Genomic DNA, 24,019 nt, shown 5'->3' with positions numbered 1-24,019 from the left:
GAAGGGGGGGGGGGTTAAAATTATAATATATGCTATTTCATAATTTTTAGCTGTTCGATAAATAAATGATTTTTTTTATTGTATACATAATTTCAATTAAGCACATAGTTAATTTTAAAAAATGCAAACATTTGTTTTGGCTATATTGAAACTGTTCTACTAACACACTTTTCTGATAAATTTGTTATCAATACTTATTGACCCAATTTTATTCTTACCATTTAAAATTTAATAATAAAAAAAAATATTGCGATTATTATTGTTCTTTAAAATGCCTATTCCCTTATTTTTATTCTGTAATATAATGTAAATATAATTAAAAATTATATATTGTAAATAAGGTAGCGTTCGGTCATATTAAATCTGTACAGTTATATTAGACAAATTAATTAATAAATTTACTATCATCAATAGTCATTATACCAGGGGGAAATCACTATTTGAATTTAAAAAAAAATAGGAGTGATATTAATTAATAAATAATTAAATATTAAGAAACAGTCAAGTAAGTATATTTGATGAATAGGCCTAATTAATTAGATGAATTAATATCCCATAACTGAGTATGACTCAGCTTCAAGAGGCTAAATCACAGCGAAAATAATCTGTGTTCAAGCTGACAATGAGAATAAATAAAAGCGTAAATTGACAACAATAAACAATAATCAATTAGAGACAAATATATCAATGTTGAACATGAGTCGTACATTCCATCCATTATGAGAGGTCATTGCCTTAAATAGCTGTGACTGCATGTTGGTATCACTTCTCAGAACACTGCCACATGGAAATGCGATCTAACCACCTTAACCACAAACCGTACTATCGTTATTTTTTTTTTTATTTTTTCGAGCACGGTATAATTATTAATAACTTTTTTGAAACTTTGTTCTCTCCTATTAATTCACTGAGGTTTCAATAAGAATTTTCAGGTAATTGCATCAAACTACATTATACGAAATGATTCAATAGAAAAAAAAAAGTTTCTGAAATATATGGGATTCAATCATTGACATCTTAATAACTTTAACAATCAAGTTAAAAATCATGCAGTAAAAAAAAATCAGGAATTATTATTCTCATTATTAAAAAAGAGTGATTATGACAGGGCGACTAGATCTATAACAATTAAAAATTAAATTCTGAACAGCGGAATGTAAATTTTAGAAACTTTTATATTTTTGCCAAAGGAAAATGTTAAAATTTTATTCAAAACTAGAAATTAGAATCAGTCAATCGGTCGACTAAAGGCCGATTTGGAAAATTAGTAACAAAAAGAATTGGCATAGAGAACAATATAGAAATATTTGTTCTACGATAATTTTTTTTTTCTGCTGATTAAATGAACTGTCAGAACTTCAAAATCTTTAACAGTGTGTAATAAACTAAATTTATTCCGACCATTTCTCACTAATACTAATTTTATATATCATGCTAGATTTAATATTAGTAATAATGATTTTTAAATTTAAAGTTGGAAAAAAAAGAGAGAGAGACGATAAATAAATAATGTCTCCCTCCATGAGATGTGCCTTAGTTAGGACATTATCTATTTATATTTCTAATATTATAATTCTACCAATAACTGTTACTGTATGCTGAATATCGATGAGACTTCAGCAGACTCAACAAAACAGCAAATAGCCTAACTAGAAAGTATCAGAAAGAGAAAGTGGGTAGGAAGACTTTCGTGTGGAAATATTTTCCGAACAGTGATCACTAATTAATAGCAAAGGAGTGAGCAGTTTCACTCCAAGCCAGCAAAGCTGGAACGATACTATATACTTGTATTGCTAACTAAGCATTTTCATCATAAAATACTTCATGAAAACCTATTCGATTGTGCTCAGTTACGGGTAGGACTTTCACGTTACTGTGGGGCAAAAGAGCAAGGATGCCATTATGGGTTTCTCAATTGCAAAGACATTATAGCAAAAGGTTCAGAGACTCAAGATCAAATGCCTTTTCCAGCCGGGAAAAGGGTCAGTATTATTTCCAATTCATCGATCCCTAAGGTACCCCAGCCTAGAGCAGTCCAGATAAGATCTCAAAAGGTAGATCACAATAATTTTATAGTTCGAAGAGAGAAAATGGCACCAATCAACAGTGGTGTTTGCTATTTTTGAAGTTAACAATCAACAAGTAATTATTCAGAAAAAAACAATCACTCCACTGTTGTGACTGTAAACTGAAACTAGAGTCTTACTATTTTTCTTCTTTTACATGTCACCAAACATTAAAAAGTGGGTGTACAAGGTCAGATTCGTGACAGCTATAATGTTGATCTTTTTAGGATCTGATTATTTTTGTGGACAATTACAGCACTCTGTCATGCTGAAAGGACCAGGATCGTATAAAAAAATATAACAATCCTAGATATATATTTAATATTTTTTTTATACTGATCTACATGACTGTAATAAGGCCAATCAGGACATACGGAGTTGAGCTTTGGGGCTCCACTAAACCTTCGAATTTCTCTAGTACCAAATCATTGCAATCCAAAATGCTTATAAAATCCTCAATACTCCTTACTTTGCCACAAATAAAACCATACATAAAGACCTTAATGTTCCATATGTAACCGATCTAAATGATTTGTCCCGTTACAAGCTCCTTAACCACCCAAACCCACTAGTTTCGAAACCTTACTTCCTCTTCCAATCCTCCGAGACTCTTGAAAAGAAGATGGCCACGAGACCTGCTAATGTAAAACGTCATTAGAGTCCTACCAATGGGTAGTTTCTCTACACGCCTGTAACACTACAATTTAACTAAGATCAAATTTACTAAATGTATTATAATGTACAGTTGTAAATAGCAATAAATGAATAAATTAAAAAAAATACTGATAAAGTTCAATTCCAAACTTAATACTTAAATAGACGCATTTAACAGTATAAACTTCAGAAATATAAAAAATAATGTTTTAAAAATGCAATAATCTATTCTCTCTGCCAGAGTACAATGTAAAATGTATGCATAATGGCCTTCGATTCCAGAGAATCAGATTTTTTCCCCTTGTTAGATGTGGTTAAGAATAAAACTTCTATATGTCCCCTCCTTACAAAAGTTTAGCATGTTAGCCACCTAGGGTTAAATAGATCGACAGAAGGGTCAATAGAAAAAGTTTTTCCTAAGTTTTCTTCATGCCAGTCTGTCCCACGTTATGTCGTTTATGGATTACTCAAACTAAATTTTCATAGCCAAAAAGCTGTTGCTAATCAACATTTTTATATTAAGCAACAGTTTTTTGGCAGAAAAAATTTTTAATTTATCAAACAAACCACAAAAAAACGTTACTTTTCAGAAATGGATACAGTTCATTTTGGTAAACTCCTCAATTATAATAATTTGTTTCACTTATATGGATACAATTTGAAATAAAAGGGAATTCTAGAACATCTTAAATGATGGCAACCGATCAATGCAGACATATGCTGGCGACAGAATCCAGAACTGAGAGCTCTTCGACCCTCATGGCCCAATCAGAACCAACCTTATAAATCAATTGGCTTCAATTAGATGGGTACCCTACCCTTCGTGTTGGTCGGCTTCGGCAGGGGGACAATGGTGAGAGGCCTAATATTTGTCGCTGAAAGACATTCCTAATAATGGACGCTATACAAAAGATCAAGTTAATGCACCGATATAATTTGATTTATTAAGGTGAATGGCACTAGAGATATTGAGTATTGACTCACTGAATTAATTTTCTGATGGCCAAAAATCTTATTAATACTTGTAAGTCTTCAATAATAATGATTTCCAGAGGTTAATAAGCCAGTGTGGGGTTCCTAGAAAATATTGCTACGAAAGTACGTAGGTAGCATAGGCATAAGTATTTTACATTTAACGAGACCAGATTTACAGATACAAACTAGATCAATTTCTTTAAGTAAATCACATTAACGAGAGACTACTTAGAAGATATTGTCCGTCATAAATGTGCCTTAACTCAGTTGTTTCCGAAGAAAAGAATGTTCTTCGGTGCATTTAGTAACAATTAAAGGCACGTAAATTCTAATATTACTCCTAAATTTTAAAATATTGTACTTTATTTTATCCCTAATAAATAATAAGAAAACAAACAGTAAAGAGCGATCCCTTTATAGGAACAGGAAGCGTATAAAGACCAAAGCGATTAAAGGTCGTTAGTATCTGTAGCCATTGCATCAGGATTGCAAGAATAGCACTTAAGTCTAAGTAGTACACTGAGAGGGTGTCCTTGGAGTACGGTGGGCGCCGTAGAAGAAATACTTCGCCGACAGTGTGGGAAAGATCACATCTTATATCGTGGTGGGTATGATAAAGGTGGGAACTCATAAGTATGATGTAGTAATGTTACATCATGTTATTAATTATTTTATTATAGCAATAGGGACTTTAATATTGTTCATAATCGTAGTGATAAAAAGAAAACCGACAGAAAAACAAGAAATGCAATGCATAATTAGAAACAGTTCAAAATGAAAACCAATTATATTTGGATTCATATTAAAATACCTCAGACAGATTCAAATTATATTTTTTCTATTTACGTATATTGGAAGAGGAGCTTTCGGTGTCCAGCTCAGTTAAACAATTTTAGAGTAATTAATTATAATACATTACTAAATAATAAATTATAATTTTACATATTTATTAAGCAAATTAACAACAAAAAATCGGACCTTTAAAATTTTTTCATTATTTTCCTATATTATAAATAGGATTATTATATATTTGAATAATCATCATCTGTTGCTACTAAAAGTCTTTTTGAATTTGAAATTATCAATAATTCTGGTTCATCATAATTGTCTAATATATAAACTCTGATGAGTACTGTACTGTTCACTAATGATAACTAAAAAACTTACTGTATGACCCAGCTTACTTTTGATGATGTATAATAAACTGATAGTTCGTTCAGAACCACAGTACGAACCCCAAGTGCAAACTATATGTCCAGACAAATCTGCCCACCTACTATGCTTCACCGAAATTAGTTCTATTAATTTATTTTTTTAACGATCCTGAATTTGGTAATATATAATAATATATGAATAATGATTTGGTATATGGGCTCCTTCTTGTTTTGAGGTGAGCACTTTTTCTTGATAAATTCCAATAATCTTATTTTTTTTTAAAAATCTATTCCGTTTTATAAATAATCGATATGGTTTGACAAGGCAGTGTAACTATTTGTACATATATTGGAAATATATATTAAAAAACGAACTTGGTCGGAAAGCATTCCTTTATAAATCTTATTTTAGATTTTAAAAAAGGAGATTAAAATAAAAAAATAAAAAAACTGGCATGAGAGACCGGCAAGAAATACAGTATAACCCCCTCCATCATAGTCGGGACAGCATATTAAATGGATGAGGCAGTCAGTGTGTAAATGAAAAAAACTTTAATCAGGTAAAAATTGAAATTGAATCCAAAACATCATATATATGGGGTATTTAGACTGGCCTACGTATTTATTATGAAATCGAATTTATTTGACTAATTTAAAACAAAACAAAAATAGATATCAACACGATTTAACTTACAAATAATCTTAAAGTTTTTAATACTAGTCAGAGACTTAGTGTTTTTTTCTTTTATTTTGTTTTCTCAGCATTTTATTTTTGTTGCTGGTTAAGCAAGACATGGTTAATCGAGATTCAACTGTTTATATAAATTATTGAAGCTATATTTGCTCACTAATTTTAAAATATTTACTACGTTCTGAAGTAAAAAAGGAAAGTACTATTAAAGCTAAATATAGACTAGACGATAGCGAAGAATTGGCGAATTGGCAGAAGATAGCTTGCATCCTGCTTGACCCAGTAGGAGAGGCTGTGTAGTTTATGCAGTTAGCAATAATTAGGAAATAGGGATTGGTAATGGCTCTTTTAACTCAAAGATAGTTCTTGAGCGCTCATATCATGAGTCTCATAACCCAGATAACTTAGAAATGTCTAATAATTATGGAGAAATAAATATTTAAAAATATACTTTCATCATAACCTTTACGGGAATATCAACAAATTAATGAAAGATTCGGTGAAAGTTGACATTAAGAGGCGGCGACTGAAAAGAAGCAAAATGAGAGATCTACTGTGACCTAAGCAAGCACGGAAGGAGTCCATAATTGGAATTGAACACTACCCAACAACATGCCTAACATTTTTTTTTTTCTTAGTCAGACAATTAACTGATAGTCAATATTTAATGAAAACATAATAAAATAACCTGAATAAACTTTATCTAAATTTTCACCTTGGCAAGGCACGATACTACTAACTCCAAGGACCTAGGTTCGAATTCAAGTGGGCAGAAAATAGTTTTCTGTTACACTGTAGCCATGAGTCAACCCTTTGGGTTCTGTGGCCCTCCTGGGATCGACCCAGCTTCATGAATCGGATACCTTTAATTGGGTAAAAATCTGGGGTTTCCGAATAGATTCTATTATACAGAACTATTAATATTGAAATATAAAAACTAATGTATAAATTAATTATATTATTCAGATGTTACTCCAGATTTAATCAATATTCCGAACTAGTTTTTAATTAATGTAAAAAGTAGAAAAATTCTAGGAGAGTAGACTGGAGTGATAGCATTTTCAGCCTTCATTTGCAGGAAAGTAATATAAAAGGAAGTTATATTTACTTTTTTTATAATTTAGAGGATGGAATGATATACACAAAGATAGTAAATTTACATAGAATTTTCCCTGATTTGTTTTTAAACGTCCTCCATGATATAAATTTCTCCAGTTAATTAGGGTAAATGTGAAAAAGCCTTTTGTTATAATATTATTTAAAGTTTATTCTCGCGGGGGAGGATTAAATGTGAAAAAATATCCAAAAAACCGAGGAGATAGATAAAAAATAAAATGAAATTGCTTAAATTGTACAAAAAAGAACTTAGAACATTTTTTTTTAGTAAGAATTTTGCCTTATATTTTACTTTGAAAAAGCTAAGTTACATTCATAATTTGATCAATGACTTCACAGTCAAAAAAATACCAGTGTATGAAGAAAATGAATACTTTGGTTTCATCCAAAGAAACCTAAGGAGCATTTCTGTACCAGTGTGAAAATAAAGTTTAAAATCACATTCTAAGACAATGGTGGCCTCAAGAAATACTGAGTGTACTTATCATAAGGTTAGAGAGAGAAGTTCAAGTGAGTGCATGTTTTCTTGAAACACAAAAAATGAAAATGTTTCCAATGGTAGGCTAAGTGGAAACACTACTGTTACAAACAAGACAAGCTAAGTTACTGAAAGGTGTCTTAAGTTAACAAACTAAAGTTCATTGGGTTCCCGTTATTGGTCCTTGGTACCTTGACACCACACAAAAAACAATTTCATGATAAAACTGGTTTTATAGTAACAGATTACAAATTCTTCCCAGATTAGTCATTCCAATATTTTGTTTGTCTATACTTCCAGGATATTTCTCTAGGACTGGTCGGCGAAGGATTGGAATGAACACACTTGCGGAAATAAAAGTTGAAAAGGAGAAAATTTTTATTGCATTATTTAACGTAAAATAGAAGTATGCTAGATGAAAGTTCTGTAAGGTTTATCATCAACTTATGCTTATTATTAACTAAATAAAAAAATAGAATAAAATTTCAGTTTATTTTTTTTTAAGGATTTTCAACTTCAAAACTGTGCTTCCAAATGAAGTCTTCAAGAATTGTTGAACAATGAATACTTATTTTTACATAATAAATTCAGTTCGAAAGGTAAAAAAACAACCATTTTTACTAACTTATGAAATAATGTATATAAACTTAAAAATAAGTATCTAAAATATTTCTTAAATAATATTCTAGAAGACAAACCATACAAAAGTAATTTATGGGAAAAAAAATTGAGATAGTAAATAATAGCAGAAGTACAAAATTATATAAACAGGAATATACCAATCGTATATACCTAGAACTCCCAAAAAATTACGTATATTTAGAAATTATTAGGATTATTAACTGAAAGCAAAACAGAAGAGATTTGCAACAACTTGAGTACCTCACCCATTGGACCACTCAACGAGAAGGCGGACAATTATTAAATATTCTAAGAGGCCCCTTTGTCTAAAGCCAAGGACCACCACACCCTACAAAAGACAGGCAGCAATTATTGTCTAATATAGTTCACCACTTTGATGGCCTTAGACCTTTCTCTTTTGAACCACTATTAGCCAATCAGAAAAGAGGCAATTCGGTTGTGAAGGAGTGTTCAAATTCTTCTGCCAAAAAAATTAAGACTCATAGAGGCACTGAGTCGAAACAAGAGAGAGGAGAAATAGATGATGGGAGTCTGGCGTAATACTGCTCAACAACAGTAGCCGAAGGTCGTTGTGCACCAAAACAACAAGATATCTTGAGTTTTTAGCCTGGAGAAGGAAGTTAAACAAGATGACTCTCTTAGCCCCTTCTCTATACTGTGTACGTAGTTATGATTGCATCCCTTTGCAAAAGACGACCAGCACTTCAAGGGTACTTAAATCTTGTTATTAAATAATTTCTCCTATTTCATCAACATGCTACAACGTAGTAGAATGAAGAATTTAAAAGAAAGAGAACGACTTAATTAAATAAAAGTAAATCCTTCAGGTCGGTAGAACTCAAGAGGATGTCTAGATTGTTTATAGTGAAGAGGTGATGAAGGTGGTGACAGAGTCTACGTAGATTAATAAAGTGGAAATCCAAAAGATTGGATTGAAGTGAATTCGTAAATCTCAAGAAGATTATTAAGGCTAATCACCTCTGTTACCAGATTTGTAATTCTGTTATTGGAAAAAGATAGATGAGACATGTAACGTTACACTTATTCAAGGCCTCCAATTGTTAAACCAGAGAGCTGAAGCCGATGGTAAGAAGATAAAAAGAGTGACCAAGAATCTCCAATATCAGCTACATCAATAGTTCCCAACCATTGGACCGCAAGATGTTTGGGAATTGGACGTGAGGGTTTGCATTATGTCCGGCAACACATATATTGTGGGCAATTATTGTTACAACTGTTTTATTGTTTACCTTTCCTATTGTTTCAGTGTTAGCTGGCAGATTTTAATAGCTAAATGTATTATAAAAGCAGGTGGATGCATTTTTAAGCAACCTAATTTTAAAAGGTGTGCCCAGGAGCGGTGGGACGAGTATAGTAGCATGGTTTAGTGCTCCCCAGACATCTATGAGGGAACTACTGAGCTACATGGAACGAATAGGGAGTTACAGAGGATTAACCTTAGGAGGATTTAGTAGCATTGCGAGGGAAATGTACAAGAAACCACATAAGGAAAAGGGTGATATTTTTGTCAATAGAATTACTTGGCGATGAGGAAAGCATCTCATGACCTGAAGATTTCGGATCCAAGGATTTTAGTTTTCAAAGTATTGCTTGGTCCAATAAATGTCTCATAGGCCGCAAAAGACAGACTATAAGTTTTTTAGAAGAACGTCATAGTCATATGAATGATGACGCAGAACGCTGACTCCTTCAATTCCAATGAATTTCACCAGGGAGACATGTGATATTTGTGCAGTTGTATTGCATTGCTTGAACATGATGACGTGTAGAATAATTTTACTTTCCAAACTATTTTTAATAATTTATTCCCTAATTAATAATATGAATAACGGAGATAGTAGTGTATAAGAGGATATTGTACTATTCTATAAGACAATAGTGACGAGAAGAGAACAGAGAGAGATCCGACAGTCAAGGCCAACCGGTCCAACGGCTGCTTCGGTCCTCCACTCTCCACTACTTCACACCATCAGCTCTTTGCATTTACATAGAACGTTCATCGCTCTCTTATCTATTCATAGAATACTATATATTATTTTTACCGTATTATAATAATTTCCGTTTAATTTAAATTATTAATTGTGATTAGCTTACTTATACCTAGGTATGGGATTGTTATGTTTTCACATATTTTTTTCTACAATTTCTTTGTACTGATGAGTAGATTGTTCACCTTGGATAATATATACCCGAAGAAGATAAGGGGTGCGGATAGTGAACAACATAATTAAGTACAAACTTATTTATTAGTGCCAACGCTTCAGCCAGAATTTCAGACCTTCATCAGGGCTAAGAACACAAGATAACAACCAGAATAATTAAGAGGAATTACCGAATGATTAGAAATTAAAAAAACAACCAACATTATAGATTCAAAATAGTATTACAACAAATGTATAGTCAAAGTATTATAAGAAGGTAAAGGCTGTATGAGAAAAAAAAAAATAAAATTAAGCAAGAGGAAACAACAAATAATAAGCGTGAAAATCTATTTAGTAAATATATGTACAAAATAATTTTAAATAAATTCATGAAAAAAGTAGGAAAAAAACATATATGTAGGTAATTAAATATTTAAGTAAAATTACAGTATAAAAGAAATAAAATATGAAGTTATATAATCTAAAAGAAATAAAGAATGAAGAAATATGACTGTTTTAATTTAATAATAATAATTTTAAATTAAACTTAAAATTTAAACTTCATCGTACAGATGTACATGTCGCTACTTTCCTTGAATGGTGGCACATGTGACAAAAAATATTTTATTTAGATTTGGACGTAGTATTCCTGCGTTACCTAATAAAACTATTAGAGTTGTTACATATGGTATACTGTACAATCAATAGAATATCTCAAATACAAAATAAAAATAAAATTAATTTACACATGTTCCATTAATGCGTGCGAAGTTTCCTTATTCCTCCTAGGAACATTTCATGACATCTTAATTAATTTTATTATACAAATTTTTATACTTTACACCTTTTTCCAGTAACTATATATTTCAGACTAAATTCCCCTTGGTACTATCCATTAAATTGAAAAAAATAATCCTTTCTTGTCGAGATTAAAAGATATCAGTTGTGTTTTAACAGACTACAAATAGAAGTGATAACAGTTAGACCAACAGGGACTGTACAGTGTACACTAAGCGCCACGGCCCAACTACAACGTTGGCACCTAACCAAACTTCTAAATGGACCCGACAACGCTGTCATAACAGAAAGAAACCAGCCTATACGGAAGTTGCTATAAATGGAAGATATTAATAATCAGTTGAGCATCTTACATTGTTGATGAATTTAGATTGTAGGCTTAAGACATGTGGTCCACATTTTAAAGAGAAAAAAACAGAGAAGCCCTAAATCAAAGACTGAGAATTTTTTTTAATTAAAACTTATTCAGAAATTAAATACTTACTAAATACGTCTAAAATCAATTTGGACCTACGCATCACAAATATTTGGAACAGAAATTAAATTTGTGGTAAGTTTTAACTGACTATTTTAAATTAATGATTTTAATAATAGTTTTATATATACTTGTTGAACTGTTCACTATCTAGGAAATATGTAAAGACGATTTATTAATTTCTGACCAATACACAATATTACAGATAACCTAGGACTTATACTAAAAATAATTAATTTTTGGAGCGGTTTTGGTACATCATTGCCTGTACTACAAAGCAGTATCAAGAAACCATTCGTCATTTCCTACTTAAACAATTACTGTTTAAACTCTCTAAAGTTAAAATTTATCAAAAAATCTAATCTAGATGTCTATGGTCAGATTTATGAGGAAATAGGGATTAGAGCTCTGGAACTAATAAACCATCAAAAATTCCTCCTGAACTGAATCTTCAATTATTACCTCCAAACCCACCCAACCTACTGGTTTCTCGCCGTAATTCCCGATAATCGTCTTGGGGTGTAGAAAAAAAGAGGGCCCTTTGGAGGACGTACCAATGGATAGTTTCTTCACAGTCCACTGTCATGTCATATTATTCAGATAACATACTTATTTATTTCATTTATGTACACAGTTGTGAATAAAAAAAAATCAAATAATGTGGTAATTAACAATAGAGTAAAAGTTTCTAAATAGTTTCTTCAAATAAAGAGCATTTTATTTTATTTTTTTAAGCCTTACCTATCTTAACGAAAGGCGTGGTGCATACAATCGATAAACAATCAAGTAGTAACATTTAAACTAGATTGTTACTTAAATTAAACTAAATTAAAAAACTTTTTCTAAATATTATTTACAATTACAATTGATCAATTTGGATTAATAACAATGAAACAATAAACATTTAATCATGAATAAATTCAGCAATTAATTAAAAATTACGTTTAATTATTTAACATGCAGTGAAAAATATTTCAATTAAACAAGATTTTATTATAATTTTTGAGGAATAAAAAATAGTTATAAACATAAAATTTGGTTAAATGATATCTTTATTAAAACCGAAATAGAAATAAATATCCCAAATTTAATTAAATAATAATATGCAGGCCAAAATAGAAAATTGGTCAACATCGAAAAAATATATAAACAAATAATTGAATTGAAAGAAAAAAAACTTAAAAACATAGTCTAAGCATTTAAAGCTTTAGAGCAAGAAGTTGAATGTAACGGTTTTTTTCTTGCAAGTATAAGAAACTAACACAGTTAGTACTGCAAGTGCTATCTTGCGGAGATTCATTGAACTACTGCCCCTTCACTGGCAGGATTCACAAGACCCGCAATACACGACTGCTTGGTTGGTTTAGTATACCGTTTCTATTGAAGGAGATTTTAACCTACACACATATGCAGTATTATCATTCGATTTTTCATGGATTTATAATCATAAAATATCGTAATTATCTTCCATAAATGTGTTTGAAATAATTTTATTTTCAATCAAAAACAAAAAAGAAAAAATACTCAAAGGGATACTAAATAACTTGGGTAATACCAGAGGACGTAATCTGTTTATTTTATGTTACCTGAATCTTCCAAATGAGGGGCAAAGGCACGAGGTAATGACAGCGATTTTGACTCACCTGTAACAAAATAATTTAATTAATTACAAATGAAATGTGATAATAATATATTAGAAAAATATTATAACAAAGAAACATACTATTTTCAAGGTAAATATAATAACAGTAAGTAATAAAATGTATAGTAAAAATATGAAAAATCACTTATTATTTTATTTAAAACTATAATAGACAATGCTTTATCTACATATAAAGAAAAAAGGAATATTCTTGTCCTTTTTACTTTATAAGAAAAGCGATGTCTATTTTTCATCAAAGCAGTTTTGATCATTTATACAATTGTTATTTAATGTTGTAGACATATAATATGCTAGGAAAATATGGTTGAATTTAAAGTATTTTTTAGACAAACTAATACAATAAAAAACTTATAGATAATAAAAGGTGCATTTTGCGCAAAATACTAATAATTTTAAAAATGGCCTTGTCGCTTTCTTACTCCAAACCATTCAAATTTATAATATGTATATAAATATAAATATAATTAATTTCTAAATACGTACAGGTAATAAAATGAAAAATTAAGCAATAAAAAATTGATGTTTACCAGTCAGTAGTAAATGAATAACTCACAGAATATGTTATAATGTATAATCCAAATTGTTATATAACATTTTTCTACTATTTCAAGACTATCCCGCTTAGTAACACATAAAAACTAGACATTGAGATAAACAAAATTCTCGAAAATATACAAACAATTTGAACTTTATGTTAGTTACAAAGTTCGAATTAGACGTTTATGAGGTACCAAGAAGCTCTCCCCCTGCCACCCTTTATTTATACATTAAAACATTTAATATATTGACAACGGATAAATCAATATGATAACTTTAGACTAATTTCTGTTTTAAACTGCACATCTCTTACTCTCCATTCACACATTAAACGGTGAAACAAAAATTCATTTCTGCATACATATACAAAGTTTCACTCATAAAAACATAAACGATTGTATAATAAATTCTAGATAAATTGAAGCCTATCAGATTATTTTAATGAGAATGAAATCTAATATTAAAGGCCCCTTGATTGCAAAATGATATGACAATTTTTATTATTCTCTATAAACCATTTGTAGGAAAATTGTAAGAAAATGTAAAATTTATGACCTAAAGTAGCACTTTAGTAGCTTTTTCTGTAGGTTCTCAGGCATATACCTAATTTAAAATACCTACTTTCAGTTTTAAAACTTTTGTTTTGTTTTTCAGTTTGACTTAGCAAAAACAGGCATAAGAAGAAAAACACAGACTGACCATTTTGTGAGACCTAGTTATAGTAAGAGTGCCTTAAAAAGCTTATTTTCGTTAAAAAGTCATATCCAAAATTATATAGGTATATATAAATACATTTATAGGTAAATAAAAGTGAAAAAATTGATATACCAAATAAACATAATAGAGAATTTTTTGAATGTTTTACTATGAAACCATAATTATAAGACGCTATAATTCTCAAACTACTCAATAAATCCTACCATTAAAAACTTTAGTCATCTCTTATCTTATTCCCTCCCCCATTTTGATTATTGTTGTCTGGTTTATGTAGGACTTACTGATGAATTTTATATGATTTATTTAACCCAAAGGCACTTATGTACGTGACTATTATACTGAAAAATAATGGCTTTATCTTTCTTTCCAACAGCAATATTTCCATGGTGCTTTCATATTCCAATCGTGAATAAATAATAAACCTTCCTATATTAATGAACGCCTTATCTTGCTTCCTCTATTCACTTCTTGAACTATAAAACTGAGCCCATCAACATTTATACTCAGAGTTGGGTAAAAAGTAATTGCAATAATACTTTCCAATTACTGTTATTTGAAACTATTATATGAAATTACAATATTGATTAGTAATTTCAACTACTCGATGAAACATTAAAATTGCATTAATAATGCCGAATTACAATTAATATTGTAATAAGAAAGTGGAATTACTTTTTTGCCCAATACTGTTTATACTTCATCATAGAACTGCTTCATTTGACAAATCTTTTCTAGTCCGTTCCTTCGTCTCTTTATAGTTCCTTATCTATTTTATAGAATGCCTTCTTTTACACCTTCCATCAAACATCTGGAAATCCTTCACTCCCATAAATGGCAATGATCCAATGGATGTAATATTTATAAGGAAATAATCTACTGGTTTATTTACCTAGTCTGTATGCCAGAGGATTTATAGAAACCATTATGTTATATTTATAACTAATTTTGAATACTTGAAATTAATAATTTTTAAATTATAATACCATTGAATGATTGACCGGTAGGTATTCGAATTATTCGTATGAGCCAAGAAGGTTTAGTAAAAAGCACATGTTCTAATACTAAAATAAAAAGAGAATTAAGTTTTTATTTTAAAGTCACATAGTCTGACATCCAGATCAATACATTCGACTAGTCATTACTTCCAAAAATATTAACCAAATAAAAGAAAACAATCGGACTTTCTATACCGGACACAGTTGGATGAAGGTCAGATATTAATTAATTCCGTTATAATGAACGATTTTTCCGTTCTATTCGATAGAACATAGCTATTCAATAGCTAAAACAACCTTTGCTAATGATAATAGCCTGCCTGAACCATCTTAATAGGGCGATTATTAAAAGTGTTCACAGTTTCCATACTTGGGTTTTACATCGCCGCTAACTATAGCTAATGTCAGTTTTGTGAACAAGAAAATTGCCCCCCAGATGAACATCATTAAAGAAGCGCCATCACCAACAGGTGGCGGAGGACTGACAGAGGAAGGAAGAGGTTAACCACATCCCGGGTCCTTTGTGAACCACCTGTCTATGGCACCTGTCCTGTTTGGTCCAATCACTGCCGAAGGTTCCTTCAGCTGGAGGTTGTGGTCTACTGAGGACGTTCGATCGGGTATCAGGCAAGGGACACCCGAGTCCGATCGTTCCCAGGGTTAGTGCTCAAGATAGCAGAAGCAAATCCACGAGAGGCAAAAGAAGAAAATTTTCCTCCAAAAATAACCACTGGGAAAAAATACTGCTCTGCTGAGAATAAAATATACCAACATACGTAATTGTGATAAATTAAAACCACGTAGAAAAATTACAAAGGGTTGAATAATTTGAACTCTTCAAAGAAATATTTTTGGTCGTACCATTCTTTCTAGTCTTTTGGAGAGATTAGAGAGGATGAAGATTGAGCTGTAAGTTTTTAGGAGATGAAGAGATGGAGTTTTTGTTCATAGAATTGACTATGGTTTTTATTTTATTTTTTATAATAATAACTAACACGGCTTACAAATTAAAACAATTACAAAAAAAAAGTAAACAATTACAACTCCACCTTACAACATTTGTCACATTGCAAAAGCAGCTTACTGTCGTAAAAACCATTATTATTATTAATTTTTTGTTATTGAAATACGAAATACGAATTATTATTAAAAAAAAAAACTTATCATTATCATCTCTGCCTTCGTATATTTTAAAATCAATTAACTAAGTTACTGAACTCAAAGGAAATTATTTGATTTTTATGTTATAATCCCAACGACATCACATCTGTCACCTTGTAAGCTATTAATCTCCTTTTGAGTCTTAAACAGAACGCTTTTAGGATATAAGGGATGGGCCTTGGATTCTTGCATTAAACTTTTATTTTATCGTACTTAAGTGTAACACAGGAGTAGACAGTCATTAAAATATCCAAATATTCCCACAATATGCTATTTCTGACTTATGGAGGTGTTTATACATTTATATGAAAAATATCTAGGCCTAGATAAGATTTGTATTTTGAAGAATAAAATATAGTAAATGACTAGTCATATGTTAATGCATTTTAATTATTTATAGTATTAAAATAATTAAACAAATAATATTATCAATTGATTATTTTTTCAAATAATAAAATAAAATAATTGTATATGATCCAAAATAAAGTTAATACCTTATTTCACATACACAATTGATTAGGTAATAAAAAAAACATTTCAATATGTGGGAAATGTAAACGAAAGATTCAACATCACCGAAAAGGAAAAAAAAGTTTCAAAAAACTTGACTGACTGATTGGTGCCAGACGGGATATGACAAGGTAGGAATATAAAATGTGCTACATGATTCTCGTTGTGGAGGAAGTATTTATGTTCTGTTTTTCATACTGATTTTCTTTTGTCATGAATTAAAAAAAAAATCTACAATACATACACTGACTTGTATTACAACGTACTTACAATTACAACGTATTGTTTTCGAGAAATCACTATTGTCCTCAATAACATACTAAGTAGATACGTTCATGAAGTTCATTCACTAACTCCGTTCCATACAATAACTTTGAATGATATTATCAAATCATAAACTAAGCTAGTTATAGTTTAGAGTTTTCCAGTTTAAAACAGGAATAAAATATCATTTATTTCAATTGAGGTCGGTCGCAAAACACGGTAACTGAAAAAATTAAAACTTTCACATCGTTAAAGTGTTAACTACTATGTTCTACCATAAACCAGGAGGCAATTAACTTAGTTTAGCACGAGTATTATTCTTTTAAAAATACGAGTTTCCTAACTTTTTTTTTTTTCCAAAAAATCTAGAACTTTCCCTCTTTTATGACCCTGTGCCTCAGTTATTCTCAGACTCACATGTTCATAGCTAAAAACCTTATGTCTTCGATATTTAAAATTAGTTAATTTTTAAAGCACCACATTAAATAATCAATTTTAAAATCATTTAATTGTAATGATAGAAAAAAAGAGCTCTAGAGAACAATAACGTTTATATCATTCATATTAATTGAGAATTGAAAGTTAAAGAGCATTAGTTTGATATATTTGGTTTTTCTTTTATAGTTTTTACAGTTTACTACCTTTTCTTATGAACAAAGACCTATTTTTTTAAAAACACCACTTACTTGTATATAATAAAAACACTGCTTAGTTATATATAATAAAAAAGAGCAAGAATAATGATATGTAGTTACAATGAAAAAAAAAAGAAGGTAATAAATACTATAAACATGTAAATAACTTTGTTAAATACTTAGGTTAGTATTTATATTTTTTATATCTTTGTTAATTACTTAAGTTAGTCCTTATATTTTATTATAACTCTATTAATAGCTTATGTCAGTCCTTGGACTGATTTAATTAAATTAAAGAGCATTTAGTTTGATATATTTGTTTTTTCTTTTAAAGTTTTTACAGTCAACTACTTTAATTTAAGAACAAAAATCTATTTTTTGGAAACATGTATATTTCTATAACTACTTGACAAATACATTTTACTCTCAAATATAATTTATTTATTAATTTTGAAATATTGACAATAGGTCAAAAATATAGGAAAGAAATAGCTTAGTTATAAATGATAATAAAAATAAAATGAAAAAAAAAAAAAGCAATGAATTATGATATGTATTGTAAGGTAAAAAATACTATAAACATATTAATAACTTTGTTAATAACTTACGTTAGTATTTATATTTATTATAACTCTCAATTGCTTATATCAGTATTTATATTTTATCCTTGGAATGATATTGCACTTGTAGCTGCAATATCTGGGCAATATTCCTTGTTATTTAAGCATTTCTCTCTAATTAACTATCCAAATAGAAATTTCCAGAGAATTCAATTAAGATATAATAGAAACTAATGGGAGAATATTTTTTAAATAAAATTAATAAATACAAATTATTACGTAAAAATAAACTTACTGTTAAATGCCAAAATAAATCACTTGCCATAAAAAAGTAAGACTTTTGAAATTGATAATTTTAACGAAAACTTTTGAGTAAAATGAACTTGAAAATGGCTAACACTGACTCTAACTTTTAGGAACAGTGGATACTTTGAAGTAACTACAGAGAACAGACTGAACATACTGAATATCCCAGCCAATCCCAGGCTGCTTGCACAACAATCGTATGATGGGAATAAGGTTATGTCCTGTATTCATTCGCCAGGATAAAGGTGCAAAAACAATGGGCATAAATAATTATGGGAAATGGCAGTAAATTATATGTAAGTATCAGGAAAATAAAAATTAACTGTACTCTCTACACTGAGAATTAATATCATTCCACGAACATACTGCACTGTCGTAGCAGGAAATGTGCCACATTAAGGAAAATAGTTCGGAGTAAAAAAAGGTCTATGTTAGAATTTAGATGAAGTTTCCAATACTCCAAGAGTACAAGAGGAGAAAAATGAAGTTAATGCACCCGAATTATTGATTACATTAATGAAAACTATATACAATAGAAAAAAGTTTAATCTTCTGTTATAACTTGTATCAATATATGTTATATGATTGATTGAACTTGTTTAAGAATTGTAACAAGGTATACAATCAACTTTATTAAAAAGTAAATATTTAAGGTCCACGTTTATTTTATTATATTTTTTCATCTAGATACAGCACTAAAAATCACATAAAAATGGAGTAAGTCTTCTAGAATATAAGCTCTAATTTAGCTCTTCATGATCAACATTTCTCCAGATATAACTTTAAAAAAAAGTAACATTTTTTCCAGAAAAACGGAAATCAATATTTTTCGAATTAATTTTGGCGAATTTCATATAGTGAATAACCTGTTTAAAAATATTAGAATATACTAAATAGAAATATGTTTTTACAGAATATTTTAGTTTCAAACTATAATGTTTTATCTTTTATAAAATTTAGGTAACATGTATAGCCTTAGAGCACGGAAAAACAAATTGTTTCACTTCCATTTTTTTTTATACCCTAATAGGTCCAATGGTTACTAGGGTAAATTTTTTTTATAAACCAAAGGTTCTTTTCCAAACAACTAGAAATCAACATTTTGCGAAATTATTTTGACGAAGTATTAGTTTTCATTAATTCATAAAAATATTAGGATTTTTTTTTTTTTTTTTAAACACTATCTCGGAAACTATTAAACACAAACAGCTCTGTTAGGGCTCCTATTCTTAAAGATTTACCCAACTTTAAATTATGTCCTATTAAGTATTTTAGGGTTGTAAAGTGGGTTTTAATTATATGGATCTTAGAATGTTCTTATAGTGTTTTGAAACAGCCTCCATTTTTTATTCCTCCAACAATGCCATTGACTGACTCATCAATTTTGACAATTAACTATACAGTTTTCATAAAATTAATCAAAAAATAGAGTGAAACAATTTGTTTTCCCGTGCTCTAAGACTATACATGTTACCTAAATTTTATAAAAAACAAAACAAAAAATAAAACATTATAGTTTGAAACTAAAAGATTCCGTAAAAACATATTTCTATTTAGTATATTCATATATTTTTAAACAGGTTATTCACTATATTTCAATATATCTAAGTTTGAGAACTAAAAAATAAATTGATAACTAAATAAATAAAAAGGCTTTGTAGCCCGGAATAGAAAAAACTGTACCAAAAATATGATGAAAATGGTACGTAAAATATTGATGAATACAATTTCCGTTAATTGAAACTAGCGATTTTTTTTTTCTAAAAATTCCCTACTTTACCAAGAGTTTTCGAACTTTACCCACAAGCAACATATAGACAAACATTCAATAATAAACCAACCAAATAAATCAATACATACTAGAAATGTTTGTTAAATTTCTACATTACCAACATACCTTCAGCTGTACAATTCATGATAGATAAATGGACAAATGGATGGGAGGAGCTGGATAGGGATTGTGCTAAAGGATTACCTACCCCTTCATAATACAGAGAAATTAATTTCACAAACAATAATATTCAGAACAATGGAATTAATAAATCTCTTGAATAATTGAATCTAAAAATTAATTAGCGTTTTAGACAACAACATAGTCTAGAAACATCAATTTCAATTTGTATAAAGACAGTATAGTACTATAATTCTATATGAAATACAAATTAATTAAGTTTTTAACAAGATTCTCCGTTTTAAATCATTCAATTATTTTCAGAATAATGGAATAATAAATCTCTTGAATGGCTAGATTTAAAAATAAATTAGTTTTTAAAAACCAATATCTGTTTCCTTTTTTTTATTGTAATTCAATTGCAGTTTTTAAAAATAAAATATACTACTATAGTTCTCTATAGAATATATTTTAAAAATTAGTGGAGTTTATAATGAAATTAGATAATTAAAATATAAACCTATGATTTCCACAGTCTTTGCGTGCTTAATTATTAAAAAATAATGTTTATTTATTGTATTTTATTTTATTAGTAGTACATTTTTTTAAACCAGTATAAGAAAAACATTGCCGTCCTGGACGAATAATTAAGCAGTATATATCGTTACTATACCGCTAAACAATTATAAAATATATTATTCGTTTTTTACACTATCAAAATTAGTTAAATTAGTTTTTATTGTAATTCAATTGCAGTTTTAAAAATTAAATATATTACTATAGTTCTCTATAGAATATATTTTACAAATTAGTGGAGTTTTTAATGAAATAAGATAATTAAAATATAAAGCAATGATTTCCACAGTCTTTGCGTGCTTAATCTAACTTTTAATCTTTCTTCCGACTGAATGTCGGTTAAATTTCAATGCCCGTTAAAATATTTAAATAATATGCACAAAATTTGAAAAAAATCAATGCATTATTAAAAAATAATGTTTATTTACTTTACTTTATTAGTAGTACATTTTTTTAAACCAGTATAAGAAAAACATTGCCATTCTGGACGAATAATTAAGCAGTATATATCGTTGCTATACCGCTAAACACTTATAAAATATATTATTATACTATCAAAATTAGTTAATCAGAGTCTGTGATAATAATCACGACTTTTCCAGAACTTATCATAAAGTCCCAACTTGTTACTAACTGTACAAAATTCTTATTTTTTTTGCCAACTCGTAGACACCCTGGGTAAACTGAAAATTGGCATAAAATTTTGAAAAATTTATTAGCAAGAGTTCTATTAAATCCAGATTCACAACAGACCCATCTGATCAAAAGATTCAGAAATTTGAATCAATCAAGTAATATATAATATTGAATATTCCCCGAATAAATAATAATTTATCTTTAGATGTTAAGACTGAATATATACATATATGAGAAAATATTTTTATTGAAGAAAAATATTATCCTCATCGAACCTTCGATATCGTCAAGGGCCAAACTAAAACAAAGAAGAGAGTTTTTGAAAAACGCTCTAATACAAGGTAAAATTAACTGCAAATTGACTCCCAAATCAGACTATAATGCTTGGATGAGCAATGCCATTCAAATAAGAAAAAAGGCGGGAAAACGTAAGAGCTCAAGGAGGCCAAGGCTAGATTACTGAGCAGGAAAGATTTCCAGAAGAATGATTGCTGAAAAGAGATTATGTGGTCAGCATTATGCATCAGGACCCGCTGACCTGTTCAGCTACCCTATTTCTCGATGGTTATCTAACCAGTGAGGTTATTCTTAGGTAAATCCTAACAAGATTAAAATAGTAAGTGTCCAGAGACTTATGTATGGAAAGAGATGATATACAAAGTTAATCCTTCCAGATATAGCAGTTATATGAGTTCTTCGAAGTCTAATTTTGATATTATTACAAGAGAGGATGAGAATGGATACGTACAGTAACCATGGTGCATAATGATATTTAAAAAATGATTCAACACTGTGAAATAAATTCAGAATATTACAAATAAAGGCATTGGGACCCCGAAGGTCCAATACCAATACAACCAATTGTTCTATATACACATCCGCTCAGTAACACCCCTCCAAACTTTAATTTACCAGATCAATCTTTACGCAATCCATTCACCTACGCTTTTGTATAACACTCCACGGACATTTACTTGTCCCTTCAATGTTTGTTAAAATTATAGGGACTCATTCGTTACACGCCCATCCCATTCGCCGCAATACTGTAATCTGAATTATAGCATTGCGCCAAAAAGATGGGCATGGAAGGTACATAGTCCTTAAAAACAAAAAATAAATATCAAGAAAAGAAACGAAAACTATTTCTGTTACAAAAACCTCAGTCTGGAAAATTACAAAATACAAGAGAGAAATTTATAGAAATAATAACACGGATAGCTCTCTAATATTTTTCGGGAAACCATAAAAAAGTAGTGTTTTGAAAGTTTATGAGCTTAATTTACGAAATTTTATTGTTTTCAAGTACCAAATGCACCTAAATTTTACGTAAGTGAATATGGAACGATCTTTCGCACACAATCAGCAACGATTTTTTTTAATCATAAAAATTAATCTAACTTACACATTTGTAAATGAGAGAGATGAGGATGGTGAGTTAAAACAACAATTATAATTAAATATATATATTTTTCTAATTTAGAACCATCTTTTAATGAATTAAAAAGTTCTGAAATTTTTTTTTCTGGCTTTTAGAAGTCGAATTTACTATTTTTTAGTGCATTTAAAAAATTATATCTGTACTGCTACAACACATGGATTGGTTAGTTAGGAGTGCAGTACTTTGTACGGAAATACTCTTACATGTGTGCTATACTTGCATAGCTCTTATTCCAACAGCTATGCAAGGAGAGAATTTGGCCAGAATCATGCTTGACCGTAAGATTTTTAAAGGATACCAACTTTATGAGGATGGGTGGACCAGGAGAGCTTCTAAACCCACAGGGCTGACTCACGGCTGTTGGACCAGAAAATCTGTCAGCCAGATTTGAACCCGGGTCCTTGGGGTCTTTAGCACAGTGCCTTGCGAATGAGCTACCCACTTCCGTTTTTATAACATATTTATCTGAAAATTAACACATATTTTGATTTTTTTATCACATTAAAATCCCATCCCCAATAACAAGATAAATATCTTCTTAATGACATGGAGATCATCTGAGGAAAAAAATATTAATAATAATAATAGAACAGTAAGATACCCTAGTTGGTGATATAACAGATAACTAAGAAAATTGATTAAAGCTGACAGGAACTGTCAAACAAAGCGTTCATTGGAAGGGTGACGTCTTGATCCCGACATCAATAATTGCTAATTAACCAGAACCTAATGTACAATGGATGCCTGTGCTAATTCCATTTGGGCCTCACTATCGCAGGCAAATTGGTGTCAATTGGGGTCAATCGTCTTCGCTCATCGCGTCTGAGTCATTTGCTACGGAGCACTAACACATCAAGCGTAAAGTAGCTAATTGCTTTATACGAGACTCATAAAGTTTTATTTTAAAAATAAATATATA

General features: G+C 29.7%; 1 protein-coding gene across 10 annotated transcripts in view; it reads right to left on the bottom strand.

Annotated features, from left to right (window-relative positions):
* Positions 1-24,019, bottom strand: part of raskol (Ras GTPase-activating protein raskol) — a 758,358-nt gene that overhangs the window by 152,295 nt on the left and 582,044 nt on the right. The window contains exon 3 of one of the 10 annotated variants that reach the window (XM_067050215.1): positions 12,798-12,854. The exons of the other annotated variants lie outside the window; for them this stretch is intronic. Within the exon in view, the coding sequence (XP_066906316.1) occupies positions 12,798-12,854 (57 nt within the window). The remainder of the gene's footprint in view (positions 1-12,797; positions 12,855-24,019) is intronic. 10 annotated transcript variants of the gene reach the window in all.

This window comes from Halyomorpha halys, unplaced genomic scaffold, assembly GCF_000696795.3.
Source record: "Halyomorpha halys isolate HHAL.00 unplaced genomic scaffold, Hhal_1.1 Scaffold550.1, whole genome shotgun sequence".
Classification (NCBI taxonomy): Eukaryota; Metazoa; Arthropoda; class Insecta; order Hemiptera; family Pentatomidae; genus Halyomorpha; species Halyomorpha halys.
Note: the sequence above shows the minus strand (reverse complement) of the source record. Positions and strands in the feature narration are given on the sequence as shown.